Source organism: Athene noctua, chromosome 4 (genome assembly GCF_965140245.1).
Source record: "Athene noctua chromosome 4, bAthNoc1.hap1.1, whole genome shotgun sequence".
NCBI lineage: Eukaryota > Metazoa > Chordata > Aves > Strigiformes > Strigidae > Athene > Athene noctua.
Window position 1 is genome coordinate 45,673,435 of NC_134040.1, and position 17,982 is coordinate 45,691,416.

A 17,982-nucleotide genomic window follows, 5' to 3' on the forward strand; every position below is an offset into this window, starting at 1 on the left:
TTCCATTAATTGACATTGGATTTTATATAAGGTCACCACCTGGGATGAAATCATTCTGAAGTAATGCAGTAAGAAGATGAGAAATGATTAGAGATGACTTCCAAATTAAGTAGATGAAGGGAGTATTTATTGCGAAAACTCTTTAAATGTATCTTGAAATGGAGGGGGCTGAACCAAAAACAAATCCAGGGAGCTGTTGATTGTTTCACTGGCACTTGATATAAGAGTTCTAACATCAAACCAACTTTTGAAATAAAAAGCTTCTGTAATTAATCCTGACCTCTGCAGTGGAATTACAGAGTAATGTTAATATCACTGAGGGAAAAAATTGTCTCCATCCAAATTAGCTGAACAGTCGCTGCAATAATTTTTTGTTGCAACATCCTTTTTATCTTTCCACAGTAGTGTCAGTATTCTGTTCACAGACATTCAGGAAGCCATAGTAAAATCATGGCGTGCAAAACTCTGAGCTTTCTCAATGCCCATTTAAAAATGATGAAATTTTGAGGTTTCCTGTCTTGACAAAATTGTGCAATGTTTTAGAAGAATGGCCGATTACCAAAATGTTCTGTGATGATTTATTGTCCTCCCCAACACTGTTGTGAAACAGAAACTTCAGTATTAGCTTACTCTCAACCAACCTATGCATCAATACTAGTAGGGTCTTGCAATAGTACCAGAGGCAAGATGCTCTCAAGCACCCCTCACTCCCATCAGCTTCAGTGGGAGTGGAGAGCAGGTTGGGCATCCTGGCCAGTGCTGGGCCCTGCTGCAGTATGGCCCCAGACTTGTCAGTGCTTTTACGGGTGCTTGGAAGCATTTCATGCAAGTGTAAAAATAGTAATGCCAGAGGGAATGCCATGATTTGCCACTCAGGCCATCCCAAGCATATAGAAATACCTTGGACAAATCTGTTAGCACTGCATGCGGTAACTTTCAGGTATATTTCCCCCACCCACCAGCCCACTCCTGAGTCAGTGAGGTAAAGAAATCCTTTTGTAGGAGACAGAGTACTCAAACACACCTTCTTCCTATGTATTTTTGCGTTGCCTAGAGATTGTAAAAGACTACATACATTTCTTGCACAACCCCAACCAGTCAATGGGTGCTGTGAGAACCTCTCCCAGCAGTGACAGTGAAAAGGGGGACTACAAATGGGGCTAAAAGGCCTTTCCCACTCCTCCCCGGCTGCTCTGAACTAAGAGGAATGCCAACAGCACGGCAGATGTACAACACGCCCAAGGGGCTGTACAAGTGCTGTGTAATATATACAGCTTGACTGTCCCTGCATTGCACTGGCAGTTTACACTAGAGAGGATCTTATTTGTCTCTTTCTGCCTTGGGATTTCATTAGGCAGAGCTTGTGAAGGATTTTAAACTTGAGAGGAGCCGTATAGAATATTTATTAGTTTGTTTTCTTAAGTCAAATTATTTAGTTGTGACTCATAGACTCAGAATAGAATCATAGAACGTTAGTCAGCTTTTACCCCTCCTTGCTCTGTCCTTAGGCAAATTCCTGTTGACTCTGCTGGGACACAATGGGTCTAAGAAAAGGCATACCCAAATCTTGAGGCCATCAAGTTTGGTCCTTTACCAAAATTATTTTTTTTTCTTGTTATGCAAGTGCCTGTCCATGTAATTCTGCTTCAAATTATTGAAAGCTACTGTGAGTAATGTTTTTTGAAAATAGAAAACACCCAGAAAAGTGCTTGCCATATCTTGACACCAGTATTTTCTCACAAAAAATGTAAAAGACTGGTGTGGCACAAGTCAGTTTTCTTACATAATTTTTTAAATCATGAACAGTTTGAAGGGGCTAAACGAGCAGCATTGCGACCAGTGCTGAGAGAGGAGGGTTGCTTCCCCATTGCTTTTTACTGGTGAATTTGTACATGAATATCCTGTTGGTCATCATATCCCACTGCTAATGCATTTATTCTTGCTTTTCTTATTTTTTGACAGACAAAAGACCTCCCAGTACAGTCTGAGAGGCCCAGCTACCCACCTCCATTCTTCCTCTCACCATGCATTAATTATGGGCGTTGTGGGTTGGTTCTTCACTATCAAGATCCTCGAGTACATCCAGCATCTCGCAGAGCACATGAGCAACAACAGCACTCAGTAAGGTTCCCACTGTCTCTCATTTCACAAGGGCAGTGATTTTCTCACAGCATGGTGACCACAGGAGAATAACCTCGCGCTATCACAGCGCCATCCTCACCAGTAACCATATTTATTGTTTCCTAGTTCATTGTTGGTTCCAGATCAAGATTTTGTGCTGGGTTTAGAATTAGCCCTAGTCTGGAACAGTCTTGGTAATCTCTGTACAGTCTTACTTCCCTTACTACCTGCCCCAAAATGCTGAATTTTCTCTTGATAGTTTTGTTTGTTTCTTCCTTGCTGTTCCAGGGTCCTTGGTACTGAATTGCAGAGTGCTGCCACGTGCAAATCAAAGCATAACCAACAGAAATCTGATCATAAAGAGGAAAAATTGCAGAAATTTAAATGTGTGGCTGATGAGTTATACTTTAATTATATACTTATACTTTGGCAAATACTAGTTATCTACAATACCACTAAGAAGAAAAAGGGGATTATTTCACATTTGTTTTCAGTGATACTGGTGGTCATTTCTTAATTAAAAAAATAAGGTTGTTTGATTAGACTCTTGATGATTTCTTAGATTAATTTACTTGCACAATACACATTCAGAGCCTTTTGTATCTATGTAGTTACCCAAATTCATAAATATGGATCTGCTCTCTGGATCCCAGTTGTGGACCTTCAATACAAATGGTAGTGACAAAAATGAAAACATAGCTGTGTCAGCATTATTCTGGTCTCTTCCTTCTATTCAGTCTAAGAAAGCTTGTTCACTAATGTGTCTCATTTCCATGCCTTACACTGGGTATTTCTTTCTCCGGCCCTGTCTTTGGAAAATGACTTTCCTTCTTCACTCATGGCTTCTGTATTCATAAGTAGTGTAACTGTCCTGCCATCAGGCAATGCTGCTGAGGCCAGACTGCACTATCCCAGGTTTCCATCTGGGGCAGGCAGACAAGCTATGGGCAGGATTCACAACGTTGCTATTAAACTGTGGGGGTGAAATCCCAGATGCTGTTGCTCGTACCCAGTAGTATCTTTCTTCTGGTGTGCTACTGTGAAACAGGATTACGTAAGGCATAAGGTTCTGCTGAGAGTTAGGACATTTGACTGTGAATTCTTTAGGAATGCAATTTTCGCAAGCAAGCCTGTGTATTGAAAAAAAAAATAAAAATAATCAATAGAAGTGGAAGTGTATCTGAGTGTGGCTAACACAATGGGAAATTTTCCTCTTTTCCTGGCACACAACAGGGTCCTGTCTTGCTCCACCTGAAGAATAGTTTTGCTCTAGGGCAGGTTGTGTGAGGGGGAGTTACCCATTTCAAGGAAAATACTGCTTCAAAGAATAATATTTTTGAAGTGCTTTGGGTTATATGAGTGAGCTGTGCCTATTCAAATCTAGTGAGAATACATTTAAACATGGTGAATGTAATTTTAAATACACAATATCTGTTTCTGGTTATAAAGCTGTCACATGTGGAAAGATGCTCATTATTTGAGAAATTAGAGCTGAATTTTTGCAAAATGCATAGAAGTCTTTCAGACTGTAGCAATCCAGCAGAAAAGCTGTGGTCGAACAAGTCATTTCTATGCTTCAGGAGTGTGCTTATCTGCCTATTTATCAGAGTTGGAAGTATTGCAGAATGTTTTTCACTGCAATTTGGACTCTGTCCCAGATTATTTTGGCTCTTCTCCCTGAACTTTCATCATCTGGGTTTCTAATTCTGCGAGGGATCACTGGGTTTACAACTTTGCCATTCCTGCTGGAGTGCTGGGGTCAGTTTGACTGGTTGCTTTGTAACTCCCAGTTTCATTCGGAGTTTTCTTTGAAATTCTTTGTGTGAGTGCAGTGTTGCTGCTCTGAGCTTTTGATACCTCCCTGAGCAATTTGTTAGCAATGAAGAAAGGTGTTAGAATTTAATGAGTGTCCTGAGTTAAAGTACGTAATCCTGTGTGTTTAGTCTGTGCTTTTGCTTTTTCATTCTTTTAATATCTTACACCTTTTCATTCCTTTTTACATTGTTAGTAGAAACATTTTGTTTAGTCTGACATGAAATAAACCTCTTTTCTGAAATTCATTCAAGTCTGCATAGTGTAAGTACATGTGAAAGAGAAGAGTAGATCGGAGAACAGAAAAATCATTAGAATCTCAGAAAAGCAGTGCAAATAAGTGTATTTTGAGCCATAAGTGGAAAAACTACCTGTACTTAAACCAAAGCAGTCTTGCTTTGTATCAAAGCCTATTTTGTTTGCTCACAAGCACAGAATTAGTAAATAATACCTGTGGATGTGGATAGTATAATTTAAGTGAAAATAGGCTACCTCCTTTTTTCCTGACAGTGTATGAGAGTGATTACTGTTATGTAACTTACGAATGCCACCATACATAAAAGTTAAATCTATTTTCTGAATCTACAGCTTCATCCTGCCATCGCAATTTAGGCAAAGCTTCTTTAGAAGTCTACAAAATTTCTTCCCTACAACTTGAAATCTCTAAGAGTCTCCTTGGGACTACTCGTGATTTTGTCAGAGTAGTTTCTGCAAAACAAGAATTATTTTCCCAGTTTAACTAATTTTAAGCAGCAATTACCTGGAATTTGACAAGCTTGCATGTACTACTTAAACCAGATTGACAGTTTAATATAGTTTCAGCTGAAATGTCTGGTCCTAAAATTATTTTCTCTGGTGGTAATTTGCTACTCATTTACCACAGTGTGTGGTATAAACTATAATACAGTATTTCTTTCTTCCAGGATTTCCCTAGACAAAACTATATTTGCATGGACATAACCTTCCCAATACTTCCTCTTATAAGAAAGGTGGGAATTTTTCCCATCCACAGAATTTTCAAGAAGTTATTTGATAACAGCTAATGTTATAGTAACACAGTGCTAACCTGTGGGGAAGGAAGGAGGGGAGAGAACTTTATTAAATGGGTTATTCCTGTCACACTGAAACATGTTACAGATGTTACGTGTATTCAGACTGGAACAGCTTCACCTGTCAGGTCGATGTGTACCAGGTTTCTCTGCAGTTCTTTGGTACTGGGGATGTGATGCCTGCTAGTGTCTTCTGGTGCACTTTTCCTTAGCCCCTTTAAAATCTGATTTGTTTCCGTTAATACTTCTTTTGATTTGTGGCATCTAGAAAGGTTTACACCAATATTTCTAATCAGTGCAACATCTAATCAACATGTCATAAAAGAGGAAGCAAGCTGAAAGACTTGAGCAGTGGAAATATAAAGCCAAATAGAAGATTTTTTGTAAACCTCTTTTTTATGACTAATAAAAAACCTTCACAGCACAATTATATTCTTATCATGTCACTATTCTTTTGTTTGAAGTGTCTATGAAGTCCATATTGCTGTAATAATGTTTTATTGTTCTGTGCAGCCAGACTATCAGTGGTATGCTCCTGACCAGTTTCCGCCAGATGTGCAGCACAAGGCAAATGGTAAGACAACAGCTGTACAGAGCATATTTTAAATACACTTTTTTAAAGTGGGGGTCTTTGAGGGATGTAGAATAAACCTTGTTATTTATCTGTTGAGTGCTTACATGACAGCTTTGCCTCGGAGAGCCGAGGTTGGTGTATGTGTGACACAGGTGAGGTTTCTAATATAATACCATCTATATTACAGCTTTCAACTTTGTTGCAATTCATAAAATGTCTCTCTTACACATTATAGGATAACACATTTGCCTCATTAAACACCTAGTAATAGTCCTAAAGAAAATATATTCTCAAAGTTGTCCTTACAGCTTCTGTTGCTCCAGCTAAGACTAAATTAAAGGATGTGCCAAACCTGGGGGCCAAGATGGGGCAGATTTTAGAAGCCCTTGGTAACACAATACAGGCTTTAGGGTGTTGTTTCACCTTAAAGGTAAAATGCCCTTTGCTATTCTTGACCTGCTCTGATAGTTCAAGGTGCCTGTTCTGAAAATAAACCCATGTAAATGGACAAAGTTAACTAGTTGCCCAAGTGTCAGTGCAAACTATCTTTTGGAAACCAGGAGTGCCACCTGGTTGTTCCTGGATTTGAAATCATGACAAGTTCCAGAGTGTTTTGAAGTGCTTATTTCAGACCACTCAAAAAATGAATGCCAGAGAGCACAAGGAAAAAGGGACATTGTTCTGGGTAGGAATCTGCCCCTCCAGATCCTCTCCTTCACAAACTCCCCTAAGCCACCTTTTTTCTCTGAAAAGTGGTTGAGAATTATGACACCTAAATTTTTGTGTTTTGCTCTGTTCTCATGTCTCGTGGCTCTTTTGTGGACATACCATCTCAGATGAATGATAACATCATCCTGGGCTGCAGTGGGACCAGCGAAGTTTGCTGGTGAGCACTGTGGGATTGTGTGCTTTGTGGGTCTGCCATTTCACAGGGCAAGTGGGTACCATATGGGGTGGCAGGGACTCATCACCAAAAGCTGTTTTGTAACATCTAGAAGATGATGGCTACAGAGGAATCGTTCTATTTTTTATTGTCATCCACATTTGCACAGAAGAGAGGGCAGGGTGGGAACGTAGCTTGCCGAAATGGAGGATGAGCTTCCCGTAATTACATGGTGTCTGTTTGGAGGGTTCTGATGTGGTTGTAGGGAAAGTGGTGCTGTGACTGCAAGAGAGGACAGGAGATTAATTTTGTAGTTCCTCCCACTTAAATTCAGAGTGATTTACTGCACCAGAGAACACAGGGAGGATGTTTATAACAGTGAATGAAACGAGTCCGGCCACCAACTGCAGCTGTGGTCCAGGGCAGAGCACTTAGGGGATCTGAAGAAAAAGAGTTGCTCTTTCATCCTGCTTGATTATATGGCTTGACTTCTGGCTCCCTGAAAAAGCTTTTTTTAAAATCCATGCTCTGTCTTTCTATTACTTTTCCTTGTCCAGAACATCCAAATGCCTTCTTCTCAACGGGATAGTGAGTAGGACACTTGGAGACTTTTCCCTTCCCTCTTTTTCTTCAGTCCCCATAAAGGGGAATTCACAATGAGTCCCATCATAACGCTGTGTAGGATGTCTGCTTTAACATCTTTGGGGCTCTTACTTTTTTAATCTTTGTTAAGACAAAGGTTATTTTAGTAGCCATTAATCAGACAGAAGTCCAACTTCTACTATTAAAAGGCACTGGCCTGGGTCTATATATTATATACAGGCATCTATATTAAATCTGCATTTAAGTGTTTTGAGAAAGGTTTCAAAGATAGAACTCCAAGAATATGTGGTGAAATTATTCTTGATGTTCCAATTTCTTTGTTCTGTTTTGTACAAGTGCTAATTACAATGGTGGGTTTAATTGAGCTAGTATGTGCAGCAGTTCCTGAGTCTCATTTCTCCTCTTTCGTTTCCTCATTAGGTGATAAACTGACCAATAAATCTTATCTCTTCTGAGATAGGGCTTCATTATAGAAAAACAAAACAGCAGTGCAGCAACTTTTAGGCATGAAGCAGTTTTCTTTAGGAATGCTATTTCAGTAGATTGATGTTTCTAGGGAAAACCCTTAAGTTTTCCTTAACTGAACAAATTTTCCTTTGACGCTGGGTATTTTTTCTTAAAGAATAATTGAAAAATACAGGTCACAGGTTGTAAATTTAGAGCTGAACACAAGTGAAATGAATCAGAAAACTGGTATTTTTTATGATATGCCATCAGAAAAAGCCTGTTTTAAAGATATCTGAAATCTATGAGAGTCTCTACATTAACTCTAGCTACTTTGCTATAATGTCATTGGAACTGCAGAGGTATATTGTCACCAGGTTGGAATTATGAATTTTTTCTGCAGCTTTGTATAGATGTACCCAGTCTGTGTTTTCCTCCCTCTCTCGCCTCCTTTGTGAGGGAGAAAGTTGTTTGCACCCAGGTGCTTTGCCATTTGACTTAGGTTCTGCAGGTCCTTCTGTAACCAGCTGTAATCTCCTACTTTCTGTTTCTTGTGTAACCGTATCTGTACTTCTGACTGGCACCACTTTTCTTAGCTGCTCCTGTGTTCAAAGGCTGTCTTAAAGGACTGCTGCTTCTGTGAAGCCTAGTTTGTCTTTCTGTTTTCTGTAAGAAACATGTCTTTGCCTTTATCTACAGAAATAGGATGACCACTGAAATATTTTTAAAATTAAAAATAAAATCTGCTGCAGAAATTTGATCAATCCTATTTGATCCTATTTTCTAAAGTTCCTACTCCAGTCTCTCATTTTCCCCACACTTCTGTGATTTGGTAGTTGGCAGAGGATTACTTATGCACAAGTCTGAGGAGCAATGTTGCCTCCAGAACTGAACTTTCATGATAGTGTGATGGTTTGGATCTGGGACTTTTTGGTTTGAACCCTTTCTAATTAGCCTGGAAACAACTTCATCAGAATACAGGGAGGATGAGAGGAATAGGGGGGCAAAATGAACAAAAAAAGCCAAACAAACAAAACCAAAACTCTTCTATTTTCCATTAAGCCTTTCTTTCCAAACTGAGAATGAACAAGAGATGTTCCACAGTAGCAAGACAATGGTAATTATCTAAAGGAAATCCTTGCAATTTAGCTTTATAAAGAGAGTGAAGCTCAAGGGGGCTGCTAAGATTACAGCTATGAAGTATGGCTTTATGCAAAAACCTTATGTTTCTGTTCAGAGTTTGGAGTAGTGAACACCACTTGTTACTTATCAGGGCTACGTCAGCTCCCTTTTTCTCAAGAAATTTGCTAGTTAATTGAGGTTCAGCCATGTGCTGAGCAGTTCTTTGACTAAAACACCTCAGAGCTACCCTATGCTTCTTGTTTAAGTAATCTGTGTGTCTCTGATTTGTAGCTAGAGTATCTAGGGGCCATTTAAGGATTTAGTCCTACTGAAAAGACCATAAGGCGTTGGTTTTAGTGATATACGTCTCTGTTTTACAGTTAAGTATCTATGGATCAGTTAAGAATCTGAATGAAGAGAAGGGCCTTGTAGACCTTGTGGTGCATAAGGCTGAACATGCTCTGGAGAGAGAGACAGCTATTCCCAGAGCTGCCACAGGCTGACTTTCGTGGCTTGAGAGATCTGTCCTCAGCTGTGAAATCACATTAGCATGCCCTTCAAACACAGAGTTCGGAGTGTGATGCAACAGCATGCTCGAGTATCTTATCCCTGCCGTGGTTCATGTAGGGCATGGAAATGTGATTGTAGGAGTCTGTGTGTAGGAATATGTGGAGGTGACCAAACATGACTAGCAAGCCTCATATGTGTGTTTGATTATATTTACTTAACTTTTTTACTTCTCTGTTTGCCTAAATAAATAAAATAAAACCTACTGGCTCTATGTACACATCTGGCATCCAGGAAGATATTCTGTGGATAAGACTTGGCCTTTCTTTATATTTTTGATTCAGTAATCAAGATTTAAATTATTTTATCGACTCTTTTATTTGTCCACAGTTGCCCATAGTTATTGTTGAATTGCTTTCTTTAACCAGAAGTTGATGATCCCCCTGGCTGCATAAAGCCCACTCAGATTGTTTTTAAAAACCTATCTCTGCCTTTAGGGAGTTTACTTCAAAGTTAACAAAGAACCATTCAGGCCCCTATGACTTTGGGACCTTAGAACCAGTTTTAGTAGGTTTCATAGGTTAAAAAAACAGCCTCTCTATTGGTAGGCATGGAGGCAACTTTGACTTGTCAGGGGTTGTATGGGACAGTGAAGAACTAGTAACCACATAAAATATAATTTTCCAAAAAAGGATGGGAAAATAAATTCTGTCCTTGATGATGTGTTTAGTGAGTCCGTGTATTCCACACCCTTGCTCATGCGCAGTGCAACAGGTGCTAAAGGCATGCTCATGGTTTGGGGTGGCTTTCCTGCCAGGCTGCATGGCAGGATGCAGCTGCCTGCCATCTGTACATCTGCATGGCCACAGGAAGGAGAGGGTTTAACTTGGTTCCTCTCCTCCTGCTCTTTCATGCTGCAATCTAATCAAGAGTTCAGTTTTCCACGTCACCACTGGGATCTGAACTTAATCCAGAAATATTCAACAGGCGGTTTGCAAATACGAGGGTGTGGGCTGTATTCAGGTTTATTGGTCTGATTTTACTAGCATTTTCTTCCCATTTGTATCCAGAAAGTTTCATGTAGCACCTCTTGTTAAACTGCTTAAGAACTCAGATAACTCATACCAGAGTTCAGCTTGTCTGTGAACATAAGTATGTCTTCTCCCTATCTCCCCAAACATGGAATACTCCAGCTGAAAGCAGTCAGGGTGAAGAGATGGGCAGGAGCATTTTGTGTCCAGCCATGCTCTGCAGGTGGGCTATAATGGAGAACAGTCTGTCAGGGAAAGACCACTCAGGTAGTCCTCACAGGACAACCGCCTGTCTGCAGAAGAGGGTTAGGGGAAATCATCAGGCTTCCAAAAAACTAAAGGGGTTTCCTTGAAGGTCACAATAAAGAGAGAAGGGCAATGTGGAAAGGTAAGCAATGGGAGGCAGGTCGAGGTTAAGATGGTGAGGTGAGAGATTGTCTCACTGCACTGGCAATGTATTTCCAAGAGAATAACTTTCTGCCTACCTCTGGGCTGCTCCCTCCCCAGGTACTTTGCTGTGCAGAAAGTCTAGTCCTAAACTGTGCTTAAATTCCGACAGCTTAGCCTTGTTTGACCAGCAGTGCTCCTTTGGAGGGATATTAGCTCCTAAGTCTCTCAGTGCTCTGTCACTCAGTGCTCCTGGAACTGGTTTCCAGTCTTTTCGTTCTTGGTTGTGGGGTTTTTTTGGTTTGTTTTTTGTTGTTTGGTTTGTTTTTAAAATTTTTTATTTTTAAAATCTTTTTCAAGAGCAAGGCAGAAAGATTTCCAGCAAGTGTACTTAATATCGCTTTATTTGCCAAGCTATGTTGACTTCCTTCCTTATCCAACTGTGAAAAATTGAAAAGACAGTTGAAAAAAAGATTGATTTTGGAGATTTTCCCTGAACCCAGTTTTTTAATGAAAAATTCTCTGGAAAAGAGGTTTATTGCTCAAAGCCTACTCAGAGCAAGAACCCTTTTGCATGCCACAACTGCTGGCATGTATTGCCTTTTTCACTTCCAAAACTAATCTTACAGTATTTTTTTTCTTGGCAGAAAGCTTCTCGGTACATGCATTTAAGAACCCCTGTTACTCCTTCAGAATATCAGATATAACTACTGGATTTCTTAGACCTAAACTGTATGGTTTTGGTTTGGGTTCAGCTCTGCCAGGCACAGGGGGAAGCCCTTTGCATACTTCTCAGTTCAAGGGGTAGCTCTGGAGGGAGAGGTGACAGCAGCTGGTCACCACCTTGTCTTGGCATGCCTAGGGAAAGCAGAAATCAACCTGCAAAGCCCTAAGGATGCCCAGATGAACACATGCCCAGAAGAAGCATGGTGTGTCCACATACTTTCATTATAGTATCCTTTCTTGTTTCCTCCCATACTCTGCTGCTTTCCAGATTTTTGCCCTCAAGGTACCTACTTTGCTGCTAATGTTGTTATAATTACGGCTAATTGAAGAAGAGGGGGGAGAAGTGTGCGGTTTTCCACTGAAAATAATGACATCTGTAGGGAGGGGGGAAAAAATGAAAAACTGAAAAAATGGATTTGTGGAGGTCTTCAATGAAAACCAGACAGGAAAAAAGTCAATTAACTGACATCTTAATTTTCCTGGAAAAAATCCCAGATCCTAAACATTTTTGGTATTAGCGTGTTCTCAGTGTATACATTACATCAGAAATTATCAGTGCTCCCAGCTAGTCAAGACAGATTTAATTAGCAGCTTGCCATCCCCACTGGGAATGAAAATGTGATTATTTTCAGGATTTTTACTGATACAACTTGATTTCTGCTGATGCAGTGTAACAAAAAGGCCATTAGCACACCTTTAATTTCTAACTCCAGAACACGAGAAGTTGACTTTTTTAGAAATGTGTTGCTTTTATAAGTCAGCTTGAGCTAAAGATCACAGAATACATTGTAGTTTTTCAGACTACCAGACAGAAAAATCTCATGTGAAGAACAGGATATGTAATTTAAACAGCTGCATGATTTGATAATTTTATTTCTATGAAACAGTGTATCAAAATTCATCATTCGGTCCCTGTTATATTTTAAATGGCTTCACACACACTGGCATTTTTTTTTCCTTTGAGATTGAAACATAGGGAAGAATCAAAGCATTTTAAGGGGACGTTGATGGTGGTCTTCTGGTGCTAGGTGACATGGTGGCTGTTTTCATTAAAACATTCTCTTTCCTGGTGGCTTGATGAAACATCTGTCTGGTATCTGGAAGTATCCTTAGTTCCTCACTGATCATCTAAGGAACCAATGTAAAAATTCACTCCATGCCATTTGCTTTTTAAAGTAGCAGTGAAGTGCCACCTACCCATGTTACATGGAGTCCGCTTACCTTTGCCTGTTATATGTGTTTTAAGTGTAAAAGTACTCTGGGAGTATCTATCCAAGTATATGACTTGGATAGATTGGATCGGTGGGCCAACATTAACGGCATGAACAAGGCCAAGTGCCAGGTCCTGCACTTGGGCCACAACAACCCCCTGCATGGCTACAGGCTTGAGGAGCTGTGGCTGGAGAGCTGTGTGGAAGAAAAGGATCTGGGGGTTCTAACTGACAAGCAGCTGAACGTGAGCCAGCAGTGTGCCCAGGTGGCCAAGTAAGCCAACGGCATCCTGACTTGGTTAGAAATAGTGCAACCAGCAGAAGTAGGGAGGTGACAGTCCCCCTGCACTGTTGTTATAGTGTGTGTGTGTGAGGCCACACCTGGAGTATTGTGTCCAGTTTGGGGCACCTCAATACAGGAGAGATCTCGAGGTGCTGGAGCGAGTGCAGAGGAGGGCAACGAAGCTGCTGAAGGGCCTGGAGAACAAATCCTGAGGAGAGATTGAAGGAGCTGGGACTGTTCAGTTTGAAGAAGGCTGAGAGGAGACCTCATCACTCTCTACCTGAAAGTAGAAACCTGAAACCTGAAAGGACATTGCAGAGAGGTTGGAGCTGGTCTCTTCTCACAGGTGATTAGTGACAGAACAGGAGGGAATGGCTTTAAACTGCAACAGGGGAGGTTCAGACTGGACATTAGGAAAAAATATTTCACAGAAAGAGTGGTCAGACAGTGGAACAGGCTGCCCAGGGAGGTGGTGGAGTCACCATCCCTGGATGTGTTTAAGGGTCATTTGGGTGAGATGTTGGGGGATATGGTGTAGGGGAGAACTTTGCAGAGTAGGGCTGATGGATGGACTCGATGATCCCAAGGGGCTTTTCCAACCTGAACGATTCTGTGATTCTGTGCTGGGCTCTGAAGCCTGCTCAAATGGATGGTTAATGCTGTCCTAGGTGAAAGGCATTCTTTGTTTTGGGGAACTACATATTATCATGTTAGCTTTTCTTCTCTGGCAGACTATGCCTGCAGTGCAGTGGTATCTGCTGGTTTGCACCAACTGGGCAAGAACTTTAGGAGACAAAAGCATCTTGTCATAAGCAGGATGATCTCAATGTTGTCCCAGTGGGACTTAGAACTGGGAAGGAACAGAAATAATTGAAGGATATCCCCACTGTATAGCTGCTTGAGATGTCTGAATATCCAAGTCTTCTCTTTCCTTTTTCTAAATTATATTGTTGTATGAATGTCAACATTTGATGTGAAGCTTGGAAGCACATTTCTTGTTAGAAAAGTTTTTTTCTACTGTTTTTTTTGTTGTAAGGGGCTATTTGCATGAAATGAAGCAGACACACAAATATCTGTATTTATCTACCTTGTACAGAGAACCAGTCTGCTAACTGTTGCTATTCCTGGATTTTGTGAACAAATAACATGAATTTTAGCTCTGATGCTACCTGCAAGGAAAAGGTGTCACCAAAATCTATGATTCATGGTACTGCTGCTTTCTACAAATGTGGACCTTTTGGATCAAGTTTTCTTTCATATACATTTGGATATCATCAGCACTGTGGGTTTGGAAGTGAATGATGGGGTTACTGTGTAGCAGCTGCAGAGCAATTCTCATAGGCAAATTCAAAGCCCTGCTGGAAATATTTCACTCTTAATGTTTTTCTTGTAAGCAAAATACTGTGTGCACTTGTGTGTGCTACTAGCGATGTGTTACAGCATTTCCAGAATCTTTTGAAACTTCAGGAAGGAAGTCTGTGTTACAGCTTTCTTCAATTTTATTTTGTTTTCCTAGCTCGAGTGAGTTACTATCAAACACATCTTTGAACCACAGACACCTACTTGGCTGTAGGTACTACTACCTAATTCTTTCCTCTGTCATACTTACCTACCCTCTTGGGTGCACCTAATGCTGATGTATACCTATGAGCACTGTTGAATATCAGCTGTTCTTTGTAGAGGTCCTGAAAGATTTTACATCGGGTCTTTAGGTCATTAGACCCTACTGTTTGTTCTTACTGACAATCAGGACTAGATTAATGTTGAGAGAGAGAGACTACTAGTGCACTGTATGATACCCTACCCTCTTTTGCTTCTTCACATGTATTGCCATTTGTATTGGATTGATTACAGACTTGTAATGATGTACAGTATTGGCTCCGGGGGTGCATGTGTATGTGTTACAAAATATAGGGAAATTAATCATAAGCAAGTTGCATTTCTCAATGTCAAAATAATTTGTATTGATTTATTTTTGCAGATTCATCTTCAGAGAAGGGAGCCCATCACTGACAGCCTATGACCTGGAGAAGTGTTGACCGAAGGCTGCAAGCTAGTCTTGCAACTTTGTTACTCTGCTTTATTTCTGGGCTTTTTTTGCCCCTGGCTCCTTATCTCTTCAGTGCATGTTATTTATGCCTGGTGAAATCCCTGCGAGGACAATAGAAAAGCAGATCATACAGGCTAGTGATCCTCAGGATCCAGTTAAACTCTGCTGGGAAGCATTTTTGCCCTTTGTTCTGAAGATGCTGTTTGTGCTGCCTATGAGAATCTGTTAAAAAGCCTTATGAGAAAAGATGTGGCTATTGCCGGGGATTCGGAGACAAGTCACATCTGGTTTGAATTCAAGAGCTTATAAGCCCAATAATGTTGTGATATTTTTTTGTTTGAGAGTCATAGTCTTTTTTTTTTTATTTTTTATTTGATTCCAGGGAATGATTTGTTGATATACCATCTTGAATTCTGTACTCTTTCTTGATCGTTTAGTAAAAAGGAAATGTGTTTCATTGTTTTAACACATCTGTGTAATTATAAGCAGGGTACCACTGATGCCACGCCAGGTAGAAGGTGCCTACTCCCCTTTTTGAGTCAAGGCAAGCTATCCTTTTGTTTTGGCCCCAGAAATATATAAAAAATGTAATCACTTTTTTTTTTTTTTTTCCTGTGTGTACTTACTTATTTGTATCAGAAGAATTTTAGTAGAAATATTCAATGGGTTTAACTTCTCAGTGAAAATGGCTTTATATTTCCAAATTATTCTTGTAATGAATCTGAACATCATTGTGTAACCTCTAACCTGAGAATAAAACCTGGATTTTTAAATGAAATTGTATTTAGACCATGAAATATTTCCAGAAAATTGTGGTGAATGGGTGTTCATCAAGCATTACTTGATAATCTACTTGCAAGATTGTCTGTTTCTTTCAGGCTTTTAAGAGGGCAGCTGTTGGGAGACAGGTACCCGAATCTACAGGGATTCCACCTGAAAGAAGTGAGATTTTTGCACCATAAGGCCACATAAGATGTCCTGTGTGCTTTCCTTGTAGTTCAGAGGTAGTTAATCTGAGTTCAAGTTCTCACACAAACAGCTTTTTGGGCTGTACAAAGACAGAGTCATCAGTTGCGAGATCGCCTGCCTGTGTCATTTCTTCTTTTAGAACGGATATTTCCATTTCTGTCAATATACAAAGGCCTGTGCATTAAAATAATAACCTTACAGGATTAAACATGTTCAGCATTTGATTTTGGACACAATGGGGGACAGTCCATGGGAAAGGATTTTTCTGATTTTGCCTACGCTGATGAAAGAGACGACACTCCTAACTCACAGTATGGACTCAAGAAGAGCACAAGCAAAGCACCGAGTGAACTGGCCTCTGGAGAGAAAATGCTTTTTCATGAACTATTGAAAATTAGAGTTTGACTAACATTAGGTACAGAATAAACTCCTGAGTCTCTGTTAGAGAGAGGAATTTTTCTCTCTGCATGAATTTGAAGCTGGCTTACAGACACTATAGCAGCAGATAGTTTAACTAGAAAACAATACATCCGCACTACTCCTGGTTAGTGATTTGGCTAATAAGGGTGAGATCACAGAAAATGCTAATGCGGTGCCTTTGGAAAATCCAATTATAATGTAACCTAATTCAATGCGAGCTCTCAGCAGGTGACCGGTGCTGTGGGCAGAGCACCCCGCACTCAAAGATGTTGTGAATCCTTAAAACAGACGAGCTTCTGTGTGGTTGGTAGCAGAGGCAACAAACCCCCGTTTCATTCATTGCCACTGTTTTCCCCAAGTAAACCACGAAGGTTTGTGCCTTCCATTTGTGGTGCTTAACTCATTATCTCACAACTTGTGTAAGCATTATCCGGCCCAAGCGGATGATTCAACATGAGCCATTCATGGTAAGAAAATAGAGTTTGCAGGGCTATATTTTTTTCCTCTGTTTAGTCACAGGCTTTTAATGTTTGGCTGTCTTGGGCACAAGACTGTAAACCTTGACTCACACAGATCCTTATTATGCTAAGTGTGGGGTATTCCTTGTATGATATGATAGAGAATTTGTATCACTTAAAACGAATATAAAATGCCTGTACTATTGATTTTCCTCTTGATATTCTTGTAATGATATATATTTCCCAAACGCAGGTGCCGTCATCTGTTTGAGTTAGCATTGTCAGACTCAAACACCCCCAAATGATACACTTTCTGCAGTAACCCAGACAAGTCTGAGGGGGTGAGTCATGTTAGTTAAAACCAACTGCAGTACTCAGGCATTTTTCCTTCTTCGAGCTTTGTGGAATAAGCACTCCCAGTTCTTCCTCTGGCCTTTTAAAGAACCTTCTGGCATTTTCCAGTCTTTCTTACATATTTCATTTTCCAAACACCTGCCAAATTTTCCAATCTGTTTCTTTCTATTTATCTTTCTCCATTATTTCTGTGTATCAGTAGTGAGCGGACCAATTTCACAGTAAGAGCTAATGTGTTTGTGAAAGGCCTCTTATTTTTTCCTTAATTTTCTTGCAGGAGCTGCTCAGGGTTTGGGAATACTGAAATTTCTATACACATTGAAAGAGGAACAGTTCATATATAGAGAGTAACTTTCTTTTCGTACCAGACCAGGCACTTATTTGAATACCCAAACCTGTAACAGCAGTAATGAGCTACACCCTCAGGTTGTGCCCCCCGATTTCCTCTCTCACAGTGACTTGGGGAAACAAGCCAAGCATAAAGTGATTTTCTGCCAAAACTTTTCAGCAGTTTAAGGGGATGTTTTCACTTGTCTAGCAGAAAGACCAGTGTGTCCTGCATCAATGCTGGCCAGCCTGCCTACCAGGCGAGATGTATCAGGAGCGCCTGACTCATATCCCTGTGCAACTGTGTTATAAGGATATATATATCATATATAAGGATCATATATTTATATCAACTGCAGTATTAAAAATGCTTCCAAGGTGATGAACTTTTAGGTATACGATAAGGAAGTGACTCCTAATGAGGCTCAGCATGTTAAAATGCTGAGGGGGTCTGGGCATGTGCTGCCATCAGCCCTTGGAAAGCCTCATTAGTTTTGGTGGGAGCATGCATGTTGACATAAGTTTGTACAGATTCTGAATGGCAAGTTTTGACATCTAATAGACACACAAAATTTTATTAAATAACAAATTCTGGAGAACATTTTATGCATGCTTTGGCATGGGTTTCTGTCGACTTTTCTTCTAAACTGA

At 40.2% G+C, this 17,982-nt stretch overlaps 1 protein-coding gene across 1 annotated transcript in view; it reads left to right on the plus strand.

Annotated features, from left to right (window-relative positions):
• TNIP3 (TNFAIP3 interacting protein 3) overlaps positions 1-15,342 on the plus strand; it is a 42,162-nt gene extending 26,820 nt beyond the window's left edge. The window contains exons 10-13 of the mRNA XM_074904393.1: positions 1,963-2,121; positions 5,496-5,556; positions 6,393-6,442; positions 14,735-15,342. Coding sequence (XP_074760494.1) covers positions 1,963-2,121; positions 5,496-5,556; positions 6,393-6,400 — 228 coding nt within the window. The 3' untranslated portion in view covers positions 6,401-6,442; positions 14,735-15,342. The remainder of the gene's footprint in view (positions 1-1,962; positions 2,122-5,495; positions 5,557-6,392; positions 6,443-14,734) is intronic.
• The last annotated feature ends 2,640 nt before the right edge of the window (positions 15,343-17,982 follow it).